This window comes from Pinus tabuliformis, chromosome Q (assembly GCF_031772625.1).
Source record: "Pinus tabuliformis cultivar Carrire ecotype Pingquan chromosome Q, CPIR1, whole genome shotgun sequence".
NCBI classification, from domain to species: domain Eukaryota; kingdom Viridiplantae; phylum Streptophyta; class Pinopsida; order Pinales; family Pinaceae; genus Pinus; species Pinus tabuliformis.
The window spans coordinates 910,057,091-910,079,717 of record NC_142296.1 but is presented as its reverse complement, the minus strand read 5'-3'; the positions used below and the strand labels follow the sequence as shown (position 1 = coordinate 910,079,717).

The following is a 22,627-nucleotide window of genomic DNA, read 5'->3' as shown; positions in this document are numbered from 1 at the left end:
TAGGAAATAAAATATTAGTTCCCTCTCACAAACAAACAATCCTTCGAAGTTTTGTTTTATTCAATTATTCTGCAAGCAGCAGCATATCAGATGAAATTTTCCTTTATCTATAAGCTGCTCATGAATTCTTCAACTCGATATAACCATTTCAATTATGGCTGTCATTTTCCTTTGAAACTAACTACATCAACTACCTTGTAGTTGAACCATACCAGCCCTTGTTTTATTTAGTGTATGCGGGATGAAATTAAATCTTATCCTACAATATAACAACTTATATCGTTGTTGATGGCCGTATGAGATTCCTAGCGTGCTCTGTAATGAGTATATTAGCTGAGCATAAGAACAAATGGGTTGGGCAGAGTAAGCCCTGTCACTGGTATGTGACCTATGTCATCTTTAGTACGTGTTCTACTCTAATAGCTTAGGTATGCCCCTGTCCCCTATATATTCTTTGCAAGAGTTTATAAAGGGGGCTGTCAATGGTGTGTCACTTAGGTGTTCTGGGATGCTGTGGTTGTTTGGATAAATTTAGTGGTGCAAAGATCCGATCCAGGTGATCTGATATTTTAACTCTTTTGAGCATTTTTCATAAAATGAAAAACAGATGAGGAAAATTACGAAAACATGCTCAAAAGAGTTAAAATGAAAAACAGATAAGGAAGATTATGAAAACAACATGCAGCCTTTACAATTCCCTATGTACAAGATACGTGTTCAATTCTTCCATGTCAAAATTCCTACTGCCATGTAAAAATTCCTGCTACCATGTACAAATAAGCATCAAAAGATTTATCATTTCATTATTCTAAATACATGTCCTCTTACATCCATCAAGATACAGGACGTATTAAAATGCATCACTGCAGACCTGTCACCAAAAGATGCTAGCTGGAATAAGAAATCCCAGCTATCCAATTTTGCCAATTTAATCATCAAGTTGAAATTTGACCTTGAATTTATTTTTTTCAAATGCAACTTACTAGCTGACTGCTTATACTATTTATTAGAGATCAGCATCAACTTTCAAGTCTGATTTTGAAGCTAGATTACCATTCATCTCACTTGACTTGTCATCTGACATCCAATACTGAGCAGTCTTTATATCATCTTGTCGCATAAGTTTGGAGAACTCTTCATTGTCATATTCGGATTCATTCTTTCCTCCAAATGCTGTCGGAAGCTTATCAAAATCAAAAACTTGTTGCATGAAACTGCTACATTCTTCATTTTTGGGGTAGACAAATTTCACCTTCTCAAACGTCTTTGAATCAAGAAAGTACTTCACAATCTGACATATATTAGAAACAATTTATTAATTTTGGTGGAATAAAGAAGGACGATGACTCAGATGACTGCATCAACATAATGAAGAATGTCACCTTCCAGAAAGCTTTGAACTGTATTAGAAACAAATTAATTGATCTTTGGTGTGATAAAAACGAAATATAACTCAACTGACTGCATTAGAAAAATGAAAAATGTCACCTTCCAAAAAGCTTCAAAGATCCGTGGAGGGTTGTATAGAATAGCTGCAGCAAGTCTCTCAGGATAGTGATTTTGTAAAATATTTGTAGTTTCATGAACTGTTTTTACAGGCACATAATTGGTCAATGACCAGCCATTGAAGTCTATGAGCCAAACCATCTGCTCCTGATCAGGAGGCAAATTAATAATGGCATTCTCTAGGAGATAAACAAGGTGGCGTAGTTGATTCTCTTCCGATGTAGTGTTCTGCATGGACAAATGCAACATCCATCGGGTCATCCACTAATTCAAATAAATAGCAATGCAACAAACTTTACAACTTCCACTACCAGACCTGTTTTGCAGGATTCAATATTAGGACGGATCTCCGAAATCGATCATGAAAATCTGCCCTATACACCTTCCCAGTTTCACCTTCCATAGCAACTTCATCCTGAAAGAACAAAATAAAACATTTGAATGTTAAAAGTTGAAATCCGCTATAAATTATCTGTAACTTGAAATATAGGACTTCAATACAAACTAAGTTGCTTCAATGCAATTATCTTAAACCACACTAAAGCAGGCATGTATCCAAAGAAACGCATGTGGAATGCTTAACATAAAATAATCTAAACAATGTAAGCACAAAGCAGTCATGAAGTGAAACCAGTGCTTCCAAAGTTCCACAGGGTTTTCAGTCAGACATATTCAAGCAGGCACATGGATAGATAGATGCATGGAATAGGCAAGCATCAAGACAAATCCTTACCCTAGGAGAAGCAGCATAACATAAATAACAAGTAACAAAAAATATGGATTCTGCAGTTCATATAAAAGGAACAAAAACTAAATAAAACTCAAAAAAGTTGCCTGAATTTCTGCATTCCAGCAGCATCTGCTCCTTGGATTGCTCTTAGCTATATTTGTTGTTTCCTTGGGACAACGTTGGAATATTTCTTTATTCCTAATATGTGATCAAAACTGCTTACACAGGAAATGCATCTGATGGTAGATTTTGTTAAATAACATTTACCCAGTGAATCTCCTCTGGTTGATATGTTGCCCTCCATCTAAGTGTCTCTTCTAACATTTTTTTTGATTTATGAACATTCCAATTCCGAGCTTCCAAATATCGTCTTAAGCATGCATCAGAACAAAACTTCAAAGCATGGCCAGACAAAGGACCAATGGCAGCCCTCAGTTCGTTTATCTGTGCAATCAACAAGATAAATTAAATCATTTATACAGATGAGAAATTATAATGATAATTCTTATCGGTTCATTCCTATCTGTAAAATAAGCTAAATGGGCGTCCTGTAAATTTACATGTAACAGAGCAAAACCACAACAAAACATGAATTTGAAATGCTTTAGATTTATCATTGAATGGAACATACCTTAGCATGCCTTTCATCATGATCTTGTACATGATGATCCTTGTTACCATACCATCTCCGCAACATGGTGCTAAGTTTCACAAAGTGCAGAAGTTAATTCAACCTGCAATATCATCAATCAGAACCTCTAAAGTTTCAAGCACACATCTATTATGCATATATGGACAAAACAATCAAGTCCAGAATGCCATTTGGATTAAAAACATCCATAGGCCTTGATATCATGGAAAAGAAACAAGCATCTGCTCTTCCAAGCATTTTGGAGTCATAAATGTTATAAGTGGAAGCAATTGCTTTGGAATTTTGGTTAGAAACATAGCAGAGAAACGAGATATTTATGAGCAGAAAAAACAAATCAAAGACTTTGAGAACAACATGAAACCATTACCAAACATGTCACTACAAGCAACCTGAGATGATAACGACTATTGTGTGAAGGATTATTTTGCAACAGTGAGATGCATACAAAAGTCACGCAGTTCCACCTCGAGATTTTATGACCCACAGCTACAGCTAAAATTGCATGACCAAACTTATCAGAGTTGCAGGTGCAACCTTGCAGCTGAAGGTGTGGGTGTGGATTGGGCATCAATGCTGCCAATTATTCAGCACCATCAAATTTACCAAAATATATATAGACATAAAAAACCTTAATTGGATTTGGCAATATCTGGACTGTTGCAGATAATTTCTTCAGTGTCCACTCAGGTTACATGGTTTGGAAAGACAAGAACAGGGTTAGTTATAAGGTGGGAGGGTGTGTGACACTCATAACTAATTCACACACAAGAAACACAAAGCAATGCCAGGAAATGTATTCAATACGATGCCCATATGTATTACATCTTGGTGTTGATGATGACACAATTCAGTGTTTATGGGGTCTCTGTTTACCTTGATGCAACACGCTTTATGACACTATGTTGGGAACATATTGGTTCACCAACATACATAACACACATACCACACATATGAACACTAATGACACATATGTGCATTAATTACCTTATGCCTCCAAATTATTACATGACCCTCATATTACATCATCACTCTTATTTTATATAAATCACTGCATTACTCACAGACTCACAGTAATGACCAGTTTTAAGCTAACATCTGCTCCTATCTTTGAAATTGAGAATACTTGCTTAAGTTTTCAGGATCTTTTGAGCTTCTTCTAAATAACCTTCTAGATCTTCTCTCAGCAACCCTCCAAGTGTTAGTGTTGATATTGTCTCTATGGGTGACAAAGCCCATGCTGAGGTACTTGCCATGAGCACCTTGCAATGGAGCTGTTACCCCTCATAACAGCAGGGGTACACACAAAATTTTGTAGTATCTTTCACCACCATTGTAAGCCCAAGTTCACAGGTTAAAAGCATTTTAACAACCATGTGAAGCTTTGTATTAAGCATCCTAGACCTATGTCTTATTGTCTATATCTAATTGTGTCTATCGGACCATGGCCAGTCCCTTGAAGTTCATCTCAAGTTCCTTTTGTCTTGTATAGGATTGGAGGGCCTTAGGTCGGCTTACTTGAGGACTCATGGTTTTATGGGAGCCTGCTTTTGTAGGGGTGATCAACAATATATAGGCCAATCCAGCCCACATCAAGGTGCACCTATGCCTTACCACATGGTTAGAATCTATAGAGTCTGTAGGTGGCCTTGGCTTTTGCGTGATATCCCTCAGATAGTCCTCATGTATGCCAGTCTCATATTGACAACTTTCATAGTTCCTGAGGCAATTCACAGTTTCCAATGCAAAGTAGTCCCAATGGTTAAAAAATAAACTTGGTTTTAATTTGTTCAGCTTGGTCAAAGCAATCCATGTCACGTAAAAATGTTCCAAATAGTGAAGGCAATGACTAGTTCCATGTTGCGGGGGAGCGCCCCCCCCCCTCGAACCCGCTCCCGAATTGCGCTCCGGGCGGGAGCGGCTCGGGAGCGTGCTCCCAAAATCGCTCCCGGACGGGGGCGATTTTCGGGAGCGCGCTCCCTTAAAAAAAATTGTGCTCCCTGGTCTGTTAGGGAGCGATATAGGGAGCGATCGCTCCGGCGCTCCCAGAGCGATTTTTAATGCACGGGAACGATCGGGGAGCGATCGCTCCCAGACATTAAAAATCGCTCCAGGAGCGATTCGAGCCGGGCCGGGAGCGGTTCGGTGGAAAAAAAAATCCGCCGGACCCGAAAATAAAAAAATAAAAAATAAAATTAGAAAATTTTTTTGGTTTTATAAGCCCAATGGGCCAAAAAAAATTCATTCTAACTTCATTGAGCTTGAGTTTGGAGCTGGAGCAAGAGCAAAGGAGCGAGGAGCAAGTGCTGAGGAGCGAAAAGCAAGTGCCAAGGAGCGAGGAGCAAGCCTGCAGAGGTAAGTAACTTAGTAATTTAGTTAGTTTAGCTGGTTAGGTAGTTAATTTAGTTAATTTAATTTAGCTGTTTGAGTTTAAAGATCATGTATTTAAATTAAATTAATTAATCCCAATAAATTAAATTAATTTGCAGATTCAAGAATCAAAACCCTACAAACATCAAACACCATGGACTTGGCTATATTTATTGGCATTTTCCTCTTCCTGATCCCTTTTATGGTTATTATGGTGCTGGAGAGTAGGAAACGGAGGGGGTCCCAAACTGAAGAGGGGGATGAAGAAGCCGGAGAAAGTCAAATGGGTGAAAACCCCAGTGAGGAGGAGCTGGAGGAGGGTGAACATGACCCTCAAAAAACTAAACAAGACCAAACTCCATTGTGGAAATATGTTCACAGGGCTGAAACAGGGAGACGGGGTGGAACCACTAAATTTCATTGCCCCCATTGCAACACTGATTACACAGGTTCATACACCCGTGCTAGAAGACACCTCTGCGGGAAAAGGCCATGGGATGGAGAGAAACAAATAGGAATCAAAACTTGTACAGCGGTGTCAACAGCAGATAGAGCCAAATACATAAGGGAAGAGGAGGAAGCCCAATACAGAACAAAAAAATCAAGGGGTTTCTTTGAACCAAGCTCACAATCACAAAGAACTCCTTCAGCATCCTCCCAAGGCAGTGGATATGGACATGGAGGCACAGGGTCATCATCTTTAAGGCGTAGAACCGTATCAGATTTCCTTGATGAGGGGTGTAGGAATGATGTGGATTCAAAAGTTTACAGGTTTCTCTATGCATGTGGGATACCATTCAATGTTCTACGCTCACCTTATTGGCACGAAATGGTTTCTGCCATAAATGATGCCCCTAAAGGATACAAGAGCCCTGGGTATGACAAGGCAAGAACCGTTGGCCTTGATCATGAAAAAGAAAAAATATCACATTCTTTGAATAAAATGACAAGTTCTTGGACTGACCATGGGGTGTCCATTGTATCTGATGGATGGACAAATGTAAAAGGCAAGCCATTGATAAGTGTTCTTGCTGTGTCTGTTAGTGGTCCCATCTTTCTAGCTGCACATGATTACTCAGACAAGTTCAAGACCGCCATCAACATTGCAGAAGCATTACTTGAAACAATTGAGCGTATTGGCCCATACAATGTCAGCCAAGTCATCACTGATAATGCTCCTAATTGTAAGGTAGCGGGAGCAATTATTGAGGATAAATACCCGAACATATTTTGGTCTGGATGTTTGGTTCACACATTGAACCTTCTGTTGCATGATATTATCAAAAACAAAAACGAACAATACCAATGGATTGGTAATTTGTACAAGAAAGGCAAACAAATGATAAAATTTATTACAAATCATAGCAATACCCATGGCCTTTTCCGCAGTCACTCGAGATTGGAGTTGCTGAAGATTGCGAGGACTAGATTTGGTAGCTATTACCTCACCTTCAGGCGCCTTTTGAAGGTAAGAGAGGCATTAGCTAGCATGGTATCAAGTCCACATTGGCAGGTGTTAAAGGAAAGGGCTACAAATGTAGCTGACATGGCAGGTTTTGAAATGGTGGAGGAGGCCGCTCTTGATGGGCAGTTTTGGACAAGTGTGAGGCAGGTATTGGATTTCACCAAGCCAATTTATCACATGATTCGGTTTGCAGATACAGACAAACCAGTGATTGGCGAGGTGTATGAGCAAATGGATACCATGTTGGGGGAAATAAAAGACATTGTTCATAATAGAGATCCCAACTTGTACAAACTGATTCATGATTGTGTGTGTGAACGGTGGAATAGGCTTAACCTTCCACTACATTGCTTGGCGTATATCCTTACGCCAAAATACTACTCTACATCTTGGTTGGGCCAACCTGCAGCAGGGGGTGGGGTTAGGACCAAACCCCATTTAGATCAAGAGGTAACTAAAGGATATTTGGAAGCATTAGAAAAGTTGGTACCTGACAGGGAGGAATGTGCAGCTGTGCGCCTTGAAATAGGCAGATACTTCAGCGGCACTGGTTTGTATGGTAACTTCCATGCAATGGACGACAAAGATAAATTTGAATCTCTCACATGGTGGGAAACATATGGCGGCCACGGACTTTTGCCAAAATTGGCAAAAAAAGTTCTTTCACAGGTTGTAAATTCTTCTTCTGCAGAGAGGTGTTGGAGCACCTACAGCTATATACATAATGTGAAAAGAAACAGACTCAACGAAAACCGAGCAGAAAGCTTGGTTTATGTGCACTACAACTTGAGGTTGTTGAGTCATTATTGTGATCGGGCTAATGAGGATCCCACATATAAAATTTGGGACAATCACCCAGAGGATGACAATTTGGAGGATGGCATTGTACATATTGAAGAACTAGAAGAGGAACTTGTAAGGGATGAAAATGAAGCAGCAGCCATGCCACCTCCACCTCCACCTCCACCTCCACCATCCAGTAGCAGTGCTCGAGGTCCGAGTCTTGTTCCTTTGCTGTCGCCACCTCCATCTACACCCTCGCGTGGAGGTTCTAGTTCTGGTCGTCGGTCTGTGCGGGAGACTCCTAGAAGACCACCACGACCTGCTTATACTCCTGGAGACTCTCGTGGCAAGGGCCACATGTAGATTTACAGTTTACTTGTCTTTTTTAGTTTCTATTAGACTTTAGTTTTCATAACTGTTGAGTTTTGAGTCCTTGACTCTTGACTCTTGACTCTTGACTCTTTCGTATCATAATGATATTTTTTGTAAACATTATATCACTGTGACAATGAAAATTTGAAGTTTGAAGTTGGGCCTTGGCAATTATAACTCATTGGTAATGATTGTGAATTATGAATATGATGCTTTGTGAAAGACTAAAGTTGTTTCATTTCATCTCATTATTCATGTTTCATTTTATAAATTTTTAACATTTCATATCATGTTAACAGTTAGAAGTTAGGACTTAGAAATATCTTCAATATTACTTCTTGTAATGGTTAAACTTAGCTTACAAGTACAACTTTGGTGATCAATGATGATAAATGTTATTGAATTTTCAACTCTGAAAGCTTGAAGTTGAAACTTTAATATTGAATTTGATGAATCATGATTTATAAGACTCAATATGTTGCAGTTGTAATATGTATTTTACTAACTTGTGGACATGGTTGATGACGAATCACGATTATAATTTCTAGATGATTGATGTGATATGGTTCAATGATCAATCTATGTTTTTTTATGTTTTTTATGTCTAATTCATCATTCTACATGCTTTTGTTGACATATATGTATCAAAAATTAAAAAATATAAAAAATATATATATTTTTAAAAAATCGCTCCCGGATTCGCTCCCAAACCGGGAGCTTCTGAAAATGGTCGCTCCCGCTCCCGTTTTCGCTCCCGCTCCCGCTCCCGTTTTCGCTCCCGCTCCCGCTCCCAAGTAACATGGTGCTCTATGGTTGTGGGGATTTTTCATTCCTTAATGGCTTTAATTTTGTTAGGGTCTACCTTAACACCCTTATAAGATACAATATGACCTAAATATTCCACTTCCTGTACTCCAAAGAAGCATTTGGAGGTTTTTGCATATAATTGTTTCTCCTCCAATAGTTTGAGCACCCTGTCAACATGTTGAACATGATCCTTCCAAGACTTTTTATAGATTAGTATATCATCAAAAAACACTAACACAATTTTTTTAAGGAAGTGTTTGAAAATGGGATTCATCAAACCTTGAAATGTCGAAGGTGCATTAGTAAGGGCAAAAGGATGACCAAAAATTCATAATGACCCTCATGAGTTATGAATGTTGTTTTCGGAATGTCTTCAGTCTTCATTCTAATTTGATGATATCCTGAATGAAGATCCAGCTTGGTGAAGTAAATTGTTCCATGTAATTCACCCAACAATTCATCAATGATAGGAATGGGAAATTTATCTTTAATAGTGAGCTTGTTGAGCTCCCTATAATCCGGACACATACGCCATGATCCATCCTTCTTGTGCACCAATACTACTGGAGCAGAGAAAGAACTTTGACTAGGTTGAATTATTACCAACCTCTAGAATTTCTGCAACCATGCATTCAATTTCACTCTTTTGGGCAGAGGGATATCTGTAAGGTCTGATGTTTGGAAGAACACTTCTTGGAATCAAATGAATAGCATGATCATGCTCACGAATAGGTGGGAGGCCTTTGGGAGTCTCAAATACGTTGGAATGATTGTACAAGACTTTCTGCAAATCTGGAGAAATAGATGATTTTGATGTTTGAACCTCTAGTGAGCATAATTGTGCAATTACGCCCCATTGTTCTTTCTTTAGAAGCTTTGTCATGCCATTAAAGTTGATTATCTTTCTTGATTTCCCTGTGATACCCCTTAATTCAACTTCCTTTTCCTTTCCAAAAAATTTCAAGAAAAGCTCTTGAAAATTAAAAGCTATCGTCCCCATAAAATGTAACCATTGGGCTCCTAGTACAACATCAGCACCACCCATTCGAATGCAAAGCATTGGACTATTTAATAGATATTCCCCCATGGTTAGCTTGATATTATGGCACTTTCCAGAGCAATTTATAGTTCCTCCATTTGAAACCATCACTTGACACTTTGATACTGGATACAGAAAGCAATTCAATTCCTTAGCTATCTTACAATGAATAAAATTATGAGTACTACATGAATCAATCAGCACTATTACATTTTTCTTCTTGATATATCATTCTATCTTGAGAGTTTGAGGAGTGGTAATTCCTGCCAATGCATTGCAAGATATGGTCGGATTCATTTCTTCTTTCTTTGGGGTTGGTTCTTGGTGTATATCCTCCTCTTTTGATGTTTCTTGTTCCTTTTATTCCTCCTCTTCACAATCTATGTAGAATAATTTCTTCTCAGCACACTTATGACCTTTAGTGTATTTGCTATCACAACTGTAACAAAGCCCTTTTGCTCTTTTTTCCTCCAATTGTTTTGGTGTCAACCTTGTAGGTTATGGAAGGATAGGAGCAACAACACTTCCATCTTTATAGTTGTGAGTGGTAGACTTCCTTGTTGCCATAATTTTTCTTTCAACTTTTCTTGCCACCCTGAATGCCTTCTCCAATGAATCAGGTTCCCAAAGGCGAACCTCATGTTGGATGTTATCCTTCAAATTCCCTATGAAGACATCAATCCTATGCTCCTCTAGAATATCAATTACCTTGATATTCAATTTTTGGAAGTCCTCAATGTGCTCTGCCATTGAACCCTTTTGTTTGAGATTTATCAATTGGCTAAAGAATGTGTTGCTCTTTGTATCCTCATAATGTGCTATCATTTCCTCCATAAAAATTGACCAAGTGACAAGTGGTTTACGAGAACAAAGCCATCTATACCATACAAACTAATTGGGTTCTAAATATAAAGATGCAATGCATACCTTTTGTGTGTGTTGCACGTCATGGACATCAAAATATTGCTCCATCTGTAATATCCATGTTACCGGATCCTTGCCATCAAACTTCCTCATATCGATCTTTGGAATGTGGTGGTTCCTAAACCCAACATTCGAGACTCTAAAATCATAATTCATATTCCTTTTGTCTTCATCATGATTTTCATGGATTACCTCGTTACCACTGGGAAGCCTTTCTTCTAGCAACTTTGCCAAATCTTCCTTCAACCCCTCTATCTTGACATTCATCATTGCTTCCATGTCTGCTTTAAAACCATCATTCAAAACTTCCATGTCCCTTTTTATACCATCTACCTTAACTCCCGTGTCCCTTTTTATACCATCTATCTTAGCATTGATCATGGCTTCCAATTCATTTTTTGTTACTTTTTGTTACTTTTTGTGAGAGCGAAATTTGTTGCACTTGGTCTCGTAAATTTGATATATCATGTTGCATTTCTTCCTCTTCTTTATGCGTCATAGAAGAGATTTTTGGTTGCTTACTAGATGTGTCCATTTTTTTGTTTCAAGGCATTTTGGAATCAAACAATGATATTTATGCTTCATTGTGCCCTTTTAATCACTTCAAATTGATTTTTCAAACAAAAGTTATGCAAAATTTTAAAAAATACAAACCTTTTTCTTGCTTTTTAGGAGCTCGATATTGAAACTGTTGTATCTTTGTAATTTCAAATCTAAAATTTCATCTCGTGGTAGCCCTCTGAGTCTTCTTCCCAACCCCACAAGTCAGACCGAGATTGGATTTTTCAAGAAAGAGTTATACCCAATCTCCCATGATGACCTGATTATAGACTCGTTTAGAGAGTGAAATTGTACGGAGTGCCACATGTCACTATTTCGACCTTCGGCCCTCAAAATGATACCTGAAAAACTATAGTTTGTGCACTTTTAGTCACTTTTTACGAAATTCAAATTCGATGCTTAGAGAGAAAGTTATGATGATCTTCCCTAGATCACCTGTTTGAGATGGAATTCTGGAACATGCAAAAACCCCAACTTCCTCGAATCATATCTCCGAAAATATTGTGAACCAAGATCTGAAATTCATACACAAAGTTCATCAGTATTTCAGCTCCACATGGTTGCACTTTCAGCTTCTGAAGCCTCGTAGAAAGAGTTATAGCAAAAATGCCAAGATGACCGGTTTGAAGAAGTGAAACCCTATATTCTAAATAGGAGGGAAAAATCAAAGTCTAGGTAGGGGTTTCATGCTAGGGAATCATAGTTTATGTTAAAAGGCACTTTTGGCATGTTGTAGTGTCTTGTTACAAATGAGTGTAGCCAACACATCTATCTTCAGATATAATGTTAAAATTGACAACTAGGGCCAAACTCCATGTGGGTCTTCTTATTTATGGCAGTTGATATTTTTCTTGGATTCCTCTCTCCGAGAGGTGTAGGATTGATCTAACGATCATCCGATTCCGACATGTATTCATGGAGATATGAATTTATTTGTATTCTTGACAATTTGTCAAGGTCAACCAGCAAGCAAAAATAGTCATTTTCACCCCCAGCGTATCCTCAACGTTGCATATAAAAGGAGGAGACCTTGTGGCATTATTTCACTCATCTCATCTCACATCCTTCTCTCTCTCCTCTTGATTGGGTATGCATAAAGGAGCAGCATCTCTCTCACACGTGTGGCTGGAAGAAGGGTTTTCTTATTAGGGCAGCGTTGACCTAGGTTGACCGAAGCTGCAGGGTGTATTTTTGGCCAGCATTGACCAAGCGTTGACCCTTATCATTTGCGGATTGGGTTAGGTTGCCTCTCCTAGGCAGGCCGCAGTTTTGGACAACAGTGTTGACCTCATTTTGTCCCCACGTTGACCAGCGTTGACTGTCAAAAGGCTGACCACAGGTTTGACCAGAGTTGACTGAAGTTTGACTGGATATTTCAAACTGTTTTGGGCTGCCTCTTCTTGCTGTTGGAGGCCGAGTTGACTGAGCATTGACTGGGATTGTTTAGAGGTCAAATCTGACCTGTTTGACCAACTTTGACTTTGTTGGTTAGGGTTTTGTAGTGGCTGTCATAAAATTACAGAATTGTATATTTGTACTATCTCTCTCTCTATTGAATTATTGAAGAATATAAGAAGAATTGATCAAGGGTTTCCCCACATTGGGGTTTGTCCCTGGCTGGTGCCACATCTTGTGTCCTCTTGTCTTGGCTTGTCTTCTACTGTTTATATTTATGTTCTATCTGCATTTTACTATCATGCTGATGTGATTGCTAATATGGAAATTGATATTGGGCTAATAAGAAATTTGAAGTAAATTGCTCTTAAACATAGAACATACCAAAAATTAACAGATAAGATACCACCATTCTAGCTAGTTTGTATTGCTTTGTAGTTGACAGTGTTTTTCCATCATTAATAGAACTTGGGTTTTGTTGTACTATGAGGCTCTCTGCAGTATCTTTGTGTGTGTTTCCATTTGATATTGCTACCTTCATTTCGTTCTCTAGATAATCCAGATCAGTTGTATCAGAGCAATTTGATATTTGTTGTTTCTCGGTGCATGTTCTTGATGAGGTCCGGGTATTGAGAGTTGGGTCTTTAACTAATTGATCCTAGAGAAAAACACTCTATCTGACCCAAGCATACTTACATGGCAGAATAAAAGAGAGATGACAGAGTAGGAGATCCTATTAAGTCGTTGCTCAAGGAAGCCCTCATGCGACAAAGGAACGAGATGATGGATAATTTTCCCCATATCCTTCGATGACTACCAACAACAGTAGTGACACCTTCAACCAACAACTATTTGAGAGGTGCAGCGGATTGTACAACCATGCATTTCCCTCCCAAATGCTTGAATTTTGAACCTGCGCAAGCTTTCCTTTAAATGAAGTGATAGGGAAAGTGGATCGTTTCCGCTTCTCCCCCTCTATTTCTCTATGTGGGGGATTACGTCCTCAGTGGATCCCCTCACTAACTCAACCTTTCGGAGATCGTCGAGCTTTTATGAGGAAATGAATTATTAGAGTAGATGAGGGTACTTCACCTAAAAAGGCAGGCTCTTAAGCCCCAATGAAATGTTGTATGCAATAGAGAAACCTCCCTCTCTGGTGAAGAGCTTTCCCTTGTTTCTTTTTCCTAGTTCGTAATCCTAAGGAAAAAGGGGACCAACCCTCTATCTCTTACTGATTCAATAGGTTGTGCTCCTCTCAAGGAAAGATATAGGCTCTCACCCCTAAATGAATAGGAAAGTGTGTGGAAAAAGAGCTCGACGAAGGGAAATAGTTGTCGGGAGAAGATAGGTGGCAAAAGGAGAGAAGAGAAAGTGTTTTTTCGGTGATTTCCTTCATAATAAAGAAGCCCTCTCCAATTATTTAGGGGTTCGGTTGACCATCCTAATTCATTCAATAATTAATTCATTAGAGGTTTAATCTGCTTCGAGCCGAGTCGCTTCCCCACCCAGATACTTCTTCCCCTACGACGGCCCCTCCCAGTTCGAGTACTTTGAAGCAGCGCCTTCAAGCCCTCTCTTTCTAAACAAATTGGGTTAAGAATGGGCAGATGATATTTCCCCCAACCAATGCACTAGGTAGGTAGGCAATCGAATTCAGGTTTCTTGGCTTTCTCTTCCAACCCAGTGTCGTTACAAGGAATGGCGATTTGTTGCTCGATTCGTTGCTTTCCTTATCTGGCTCATAACACTAATAGTAGCATCTCCCTACCCATTGGTTACGTCGAGTGCAATAGGGATCTTTGAGCGTAGTCCAATGATTTTTGGATACCATGACCGATCACCATTCATTAGGGTGTTTATCTTCCTTCACAACGAAATATTGATGTCACTCATGAAACCATAACTATAGTCGAGGGGGTTGGGTTGGGCTAAGGTTGGAGGTCGAGCCCCTATCTATATAATTGGGGGCTCAACCGCGAAAGGGCATAATTATAACTGGATAGGGGAGAAGAGAAATGTGGTTACTCGCTGGGAGGGGAGGTCCGCTTAGCTCTCTCTGCGACCATAGAGAATAGAATATATCTTTTTTCTTCTATTAGTGAATGCCCTGCTGGGGGTGAAGGGAATAGGGGTTGGCTATAACAGTCGCGAACATGGGACAAACAAAGCCCAGTCCCCATCCTCCAACTTGATGATAACTAGAGATCTGGGAAAGGTTATCTACGTGATACAACTAGTCCCTACCTCAGAAAGAGTACTATGGCAGGGCCACCAACCTACCTCCCTATAGATTCAATCAAGCGAATAAAGTCAATAACTAGAGAGATACCAATGCTGAGGGAGAAAGAGAAATGATCACCGAAACTGACTCCGAAACCATGTAAAAAAAAAAACATGTAATGAAGGTTGTTGGTCACTATTGTGCCTGCCACCAGGTTGGTTGTTCTCGCTGCAATGCTGCGTGGGTATTTATGCCAACCAAATAATTCAGGTTACATTGACTGAATTGAATGAAATGTTGACCTACTCCCTCCCCAATTATAGTTGTTATTGTCGGGACGGGATACAAGACTGTTACCTCATTATAAAATGCTAAACTCCCCACCCAGTCAATATTTATACGAAGGAGTTTCCTTATATAGTTCACTTGGCCTCCCTTATTCAATTTAGGCGGATCCATTTACCTCGAATCTACAAATGTGCTCTGGTACCAAATGTTATGCAACCAACTCAAAGAACAGAAGAAAAGATAGATCAACAACTTAAAATTGTCCTCTTCAAGGGGGAAACCTCCTTTACATTACATAAATGAACAATTTTTGGATGATACAAATGATATGACCTCCTTGGTATATATAGGAGTCTAAGAGGTCACAATATAATCAGAGCCTAAATAACAATAATAATGTAAGGGCACAACAATAACAATAGTGGACTTCTATGGGGCACAACAATAACAATAGGGGGCTACACTAACAATAACAATAAGGGGAATACACTAGTATTATAAGGACCTAACAGAAGCATGAAAAACATGTTTGACCTAGATGACCAAACAATTTGAGCATGAAACCCGTGCTTATAAAATAATATTTATTTTTCTTCTTTTGAACTTTACATGAAATATACAATAATATAAGTACAATAGCAATTATGAAGACCAAACCTAGTTACATTTTCTAACAAGGAGAGCTCTAAAATGGGTATTGTGCCTACATCCCTACAATACATAACATTTTCTATGGTTGAATTGTATATGTCACTATCAAAGTTTCTCCTTTCAATAGTCCCATGAGAAGAAGGGGCTAGTAAGCTTGAGGCTAATGCTAATGAAGAAGAAAGTTAAGAGCAATTAAGAAAGGTCAAAATGCAAAAGAATAATAAAAGGGATTGTAGTGCCACAAAAGCCAAGGCAAATTGAGCAATAACCCTTCACATGGGGTCATCACCTCTAGTCTTATGATGCATCTACCAAGAAAAAGGACTAATGAAGTATCTCGATGTCCCATGCATTGAACTGCAGATGAACAGTATATCAAATAAACCAAACTATAAATGTATATTTATATACAAGCATTGTGAAATGAAAAGCACGATGCCCCAAATCAAATATTGAGGAAGGGATAAGAAATTGAAAAAGCAATGTAAAGGGGTGGAAAGACACAGTGCCAAGGAAAGGGTAACACAAAGCATCAAGGAAATCCTCTATAGAGGCACTTATGGGATGAAAATTCATTGACCTTACTTCGCTAACCAAGACAACCAATAAAACCCTTCATTTTCCCCTTTTATCATGCTCATCTTACACTTCATATATCCCTTCAAGAGCTTTATGGGACTTGTTGCCTCAAAATCTCATAGGGCTTGTGAGAGGCCTCTCAAGGCAAAAAAGCCAGACCTTGTTGCAACAATGAGGAAGATTGCCACTGTCACCTCATGATCCGGATTTATGAAGGGACCAAAATGAAATATAGATTTATAACAAAAACACGAAGATATAGTAAAACTTGACTTCCATTAATAAATGGAATGTGCTGAAACTGTAAAAAATGCACAATGAAACAAATTCACTCGAATGGTGGTAGCTTACCTTTGAAAACAGATGTGACTACTATGTGCATTCGCCAAAGTGCATTACAATGAGGTTGAAAGCCCCTTTTTAACATAAAGCAACAATGAGGAAACCCTAAACATCCAAAAACCTAACTCTAAGAGATGAAACACCAAACGGTTTGTGGCCTCGATGGGGTTAGTTGGTACGTCAACTTCCCAGGGTCGTAACTTTTGCATATGTTCTATGGTTGGCGCACTTGGTAGCCCATTGGAAAGGCCTAGCTAAAAAGTACACATTCTGACTAGGCCCAAGCAATAGCCACATGGGCCCTTACCACATCAAAAAAATGTCGTTTAGAGCCTCAAAACATCCTCAGAAGTTCAAGACCCCAAAAACTGTAAAAAAAAAACTACCAAGATGGAGAACTATGCTTTGACCCAGTGGAATAAGTGGGTGGCCACCAGTATCCACCTGGATCATCTCGGCAATCTTCCTCTTGCACTTTAGTGGAATTGCATCACAAGTGAGGCTTCCTGTGATCACCTAAAGAACTATGGTTCAATGTGATGTAGATATGGACTAGGTGAAGACACTTTTTCATGGATGAAGGCACAACTCTTCCTGTAAAAGAGATGCATGTCATATACCAAGCCTAGGGATGCCATGCATGACCTAGGATTTCAAAATTTGTAGCAACAAAGGTATTTCTAAGCATACATGCATTAAAAAAGGGGTTTGCAAAAGACGTAAGCAACAAAGGAGAAAGGCAAACATTCAAATTAGGCCCTAAATTGGATCCCTAGCTAGGGTTAGGGTTTTCTAGGGCACAAATTACTTAGAGAATGATCATGTTAGCGCTTTCTAGGGTAGATTCAACCATGCACAAGTCTAGATTTTGAGTTAAAGGGAGTAATAAGTTTTAAATTAAGGCTTGTCACCTCCAACATTCATCTATGATTGCCCTAATTGCATTTGGCCCTATAGATTTGCCCGAGAGGCTTGCCTTGAAAGGCTTAGAAAGAGAAAATATTTATGTTTTCTAGATTTTTAACAACACCAAGAATGTTAGTGCCTATTCCTATTTGGTTGAAGGAGTCTTTAGGGCTAATTTAAGAGATAATGGATAGATGCTTGGAGTAAGGGGGAAAACCTCTTGTTTCCACTTGTACAAACCTAGCTATCTTTTTTGTGAAGAGAGAAATTAAATAGGGGAAGCTCTCTAGGAGGTCCCCATGGATTTCAAGAAAAAGGAATTTAACATGCACCAATTGACCAAGATTTTCCATAAATAATATGCATTTAGACATGGAACAAAGAAAAACCCTAGTAATAATTAATCATATGAAAAAATTATAAAAATATGCAATAAAACTTATAATTATTCCATGAAATAGCCTTCTTTCAATCCCAATAAGACATCTCCAAGACAAAACCCAATCTCCAATAGCAATAGCACCATAAAGATCACATCTCCACAAGTAGCGAGATTACACAAGGCTAAGTCAAGCTCTCTAAAGGAGGCTGAAATCCAAGAGTGATGATGAAAAAGTACAAATAAGTGACCCTCTAGTTATATGAGTTAAATCACTCATAATAGTTAGCCTAAAAGCCCCATGAAAAGTTTAATTTTGAGTGTAAATGAAAAAAATGGGTTACAAGCCAACCTAATAGCTCAATGTAACAAAAATAAGCCACAAAAGCCCACACATGTGGTTCAAAACTCTCCTCTAGCAAGATATCATGCCCTTTTTGGGTAATAAATGCTCTGAAAAATGCATTGAATGGGCAAGACAGATGTCCAATCATCATAATAAACTCAATGTTTGAAGCGAACCCCTCAAATCATGCCTCAAAATGCCTCCATGTGTCAAAACCCTACTCTAGGTTGCATCACCTCCAAGGTGGCTAGAAGAATGATGTGGCACACTCTCTCTTAAGCATTGGGGCTCCAGGTGGTAGTACAACCCCTCCATTGTCATTATGAGGATGACCAACATCATCTGGACTCTGGATCAAGTCATGTCTATCAAACAATGTCAAGGCTAACCTAGGGGCATGTTGGGTTTGTTGGGCACATCGTCAAGAATCTCCAACACTAAGCAAAGTGAGCTCAATGTTTCTACATCTGGGGATGCTTTGAGGTGTCAATCAACCATTGGGATCATCAAAGTGCCCAACACTCTACTATAGAGAGGCAATGTTGCAGTTTCAAAGTCATCACTACTCTTTGAAGTGTAGTACGACCTGGGCATCATGTAGAGTGAAGGCATGGAATGTGTGCCCTCAAGGCATCTGCTGCTCTATGAAGGACTACCTAACAAAACCATCTCAAACTCAAGAAATAGTTACCATTCATGGGAGACAATGACCATAGATGCATCACAGTGGACCATACATAATTGTTAAGGGCACAATAAGACTTCAAACTGGGATCACCTTCAAATATCCAACTAGACCAAGTCCCATAAAAGTGTTCCCTACCTTGTTAAGTATGGCTAGATGGTTAACCTTATTAGGTGCTTCCATCCCCTAAGGGGAGGTGACATGCCTAAGGTCAACACTTCAATTTATAGGCGTTCGTGATAGTGGTGGAAATGGAGGGGAAATGCTTCATGGCTAGGTGCAAGGTCATAGGATCGATTGATGGAGGTCCATCATCCTGAGGGTACAAATGAAGGGAGGAAGAAATCGTGGAGGCATGGGTAACCCCTTTCCTCGCCCTGCTTTTTCCACCCCTCTGGTACACCTTTTACTTATTTTTTATAATACTTTGATAAGGAACATAACTCAGGTGTCCAAGCTTGCCTTTAATGATGTAGCATTTATTTGCCCCTTAAGGATGAGTTAGCTTCTCGCTCATCAAGGTTGGGGCATGCAAGGGTTCCTTATTATGTGATGGAGCATCTAGTGCTCAGGAACTGGGTGATGGCTAATAAGGGGGGTAGAGCTCATGCTAGGCTTTTTCCACGCATTAATTGATATCCCGTCAATCTTTTGCATTTTGACTTTTCGTTTTCTTTCATTGTGGCCATTTATGCTTTTATCTTTTTTTAGTTGCATCTACCTCCACGATAAAGTTTTCCAACCCTGACTCAAGGATGAGGATATGAAGGTGCCAATCCCAATGAACCAATGACAGCAAATCTGAAGGATGGATGTGATATCAAGGGAATCATAAAGAGGTAAGTATGGAAAGATTATGGACACGCTACTTCAATCCAAGTTCCCCAAGTAATGCCCCTCCTATAACCTTAAGGCCTCAGAGGAGGGCCCACTAGACTAGGGTCAAAGACTAACCTCCCTGGTTGTTAAAAAATGTAACTAGTGCCGATCTTCATAATGTAATAAAATGTAATTTTTTATTATATTATTATTTTATTCCTAGTCAAAGCATGTTTTTCATGCTTATAGGGTCAGTTGAGTCAAAAATATTTTATTACGAGTCAAAAGAAATGTAATTGAGTCAAGTCCCATTTGGACTTTTGCAAAGAAAAAGAAAAAGAAATTTTATTAAGTCAAAGTCCACCAAAACTGTCAAGTCGGCCCTCCTTGGAAACAAATCGGCCTGATGCTCCAAGAGCCACCTATTCGACCTCATGGACAGATATATATAGAGGACAGTTTGATCATTTTGGAGGGCATTCATTCATCATCAACATACATATCTTCTACACCTAACAAACGGAGAAAATTATGAATTAGAAGGAAGGAAAAGCTTGCACATGTGGGAAGAAGAAGCTGAAGTTTTGATCTTATTGCAGGCCCAAAAAATCAGGAAGACCAGATTTGACTTATGTTGACTTTTTGACTTTGGAGGTGACTTGGAAGAGGGCTAGACTTGGAGTTTTGTTGGCAATTTTGGGTCTTGGTCTTAGATATCTCATTTTGATCTAATTCTATAAGAGAACGATTTTTGTTGGGTTTTCCCCCTTGTGGGGTTTTTCCCTAGCTTGGAGCCTAATTTCTGATCTACTATGAACTATGATCTCTATTTTGTGTTTTTGAATGGTAATTGTTTGATGAATAAAAAAGGAAAAATAAAAGAACACTAAATAATTTCACAAGTAATTATCATGCTAAGAAATTCCCCACTGTATTGGAATTTCAACATGGTATCAGAGCTAAGGTGAATGCAGGAGCACCATTGAAGAAGCCCTAATCAGAACTAAGTCTGGTGTGCAAAGAAGATCTAAGAAGCAAGAAAATAAACATGAAGCAGTGACATATACAATGATCCAAGAGTTGGATATGAAGTTCTAAACCATCAATTCAAAGTTTTGTGGCAGTGGTTTGAAATCTGTAGCATCTAAGGTATGTGTTCCATCTTCATATAAAAGACAACAAGAAGGTTGAAGGCCAGAATTAAAAGGCTGTAAGAGAGGCCTGAATCTCTGTAATATCTTCTTGTAGAATGCAAACCACCTGAAGCAATACATCACTGTGAAATGTGAACTCCCTGAAGACTATATTTACTTCTAAGGAATACAGAATTTTCTAAGGAAATCCTCCTCTTTGCACGTGACATTCAAGGAATCCAAGACAACCTCTATCTCTATGACGTGAGTTTCCAAGATATATCTCTCCATGTGTTGCAAATTTTTGTGATGCATCTCTCTGTAATACGAGCTATAGTATCTCTAAAATGCGGTCCAAGATATATCTCTCCATGTGTTGCAAATTTTTGTGATGCATCTCTCTGTAATACGAGCTACAGTATCTCTAAAATGCGGACCTACGACAGTATCTCTGTGCGGACCTGTGACAGTATCTATGTATAATACAAACTTGTGATAGTCTCTCTATGATGCATACCTATGATAAATATAATGAACTGAGGCAAAAGAAGATTTGTGGTTTGTGACAAAACAAGAACATGACAGAATTTGGAGGACTGAATATGAATCTTCTGTGGAATGCAAGGACCCTAGTGTACTATGGTATGCCAACTGTACCTATGGCATTATTCTTCTACAACTTGGATCCAAACCTATGATACTTCTCTGAGGCAATATCACTATAAGAGGCACTGTTCTTCAATCAATTCAAAATGTTTTGGGCATATAACAAGCGAAGGAGCAAGTCAAAGAAATTAATTAGATTACAAATGTGAACAAAGGTCTGAAAACTGTGAATACTATTCTATGGTAGTTATTCTAATTTTATCCTGTGCAAGAAGTCCAAATCTGTGGTCACTATGACCTAGAATTCTGAGATACATTTGATCTCTGAAGTAGATAAGAAGGCTGAAATCTGAATTTGATATTCTCTAAAAGTTTATACGAAGTCTCTAAAGATACTGTGATATGCAATGTTAACACTGACATGCGAAGTTTGTGATATGCAGGATCTCTATGGACTTATGGTTGACTTGGCACTTGAACAATAGAAATACATATCAGAAAAAAGCATCCGAACTACTTGACAATCCAAGCTTATTGTAGCTTCATACCTCTAAAACCCTAAGCATCTATATTAACTCCAGGCAACAGCATCACTTGTTCAAAGATCCAAACTATACAAGACATTCAAAATACAGATCAAGAATTTCTCATCATTCTATTATGGGGCTGGCTATGTATTGTTGTGAACTCTGTAACAGTATATGTTCCTATATTATGTGTTTCTGTGGGCTCCAAGACGCGGTGTTCTACACAAGGACCTGAGGAAGGAAGGACAGAAGTTTGTCATGAAGATATAAGACTCATTCATCTATGTGACATGTGCATCTATGATCTGAAGTTAATCTCGTGTAGCATAGACCTGTGACATTTTTGGCTGAAGTCTATATCTATATCAAGTCTCATCCTTGTGACATCCAAATTTGTGAAATCCAATCTCCTTGTAATATCTGAATTTTGTGCTAGCAGACCAAACCTGAGGCGATACAAAGCATTGCAAGGATAGTTTCTTGAAGCATAGCAAGGATCGTATATCTGAAGTATTTCTGCAAGGTTGAAAAAGGTAAAATTTGA

General features: G+C 38.8%; 1 protein-coding gene across 6 annotated transcripts in view; it reads right to left on the bottom strand.

Moving 5' to 3' along the window:
• Positions 1-771: 771 nt before the first annotated feature.
• LOC149222423 (CRAL-TRIO domain-containing protein C23B6.04c-like) overlaps positions 772-22,627 on the bottom strand; it is a 78,180-nt gene continuing 56,324 nt past the window's right edge. For 3 of the 6 annotated variants that reach the window (XM_089385436.1, XM_089385440.1, XM_089385435.1), the window contains 5 exons: positions 2,868-2,937; positions 2,504-2,680; positions 1,823-1,921; positions 1,489-1,734; positions 772-1,291 (listed from right to left, as the gene is read on the bottom strand). In XM_089385436.1, coding sequence (XP_089241562.1) covers positions 1,007-1,291; positions 1,489-1,734; positions 1,823-1,921; positions 2,504-2,680; positions 2,868-2,937 — 877 coding nt within the window. In that variant the 3' untranslated portion in view covers positions 772-1,006. Of the gene's footprint in view, positions 1,292-1,488; positions 1,735-1,822; positions 1,922-2,503; positions 2,681-2,867; positions 2,971-22,627 lie in introns of all 6 variants that reach the window. The other 3 variants (XM_089385438.1, XM_089385439.1, XM_089385437.1) reach the window with 1 other exon arrangement.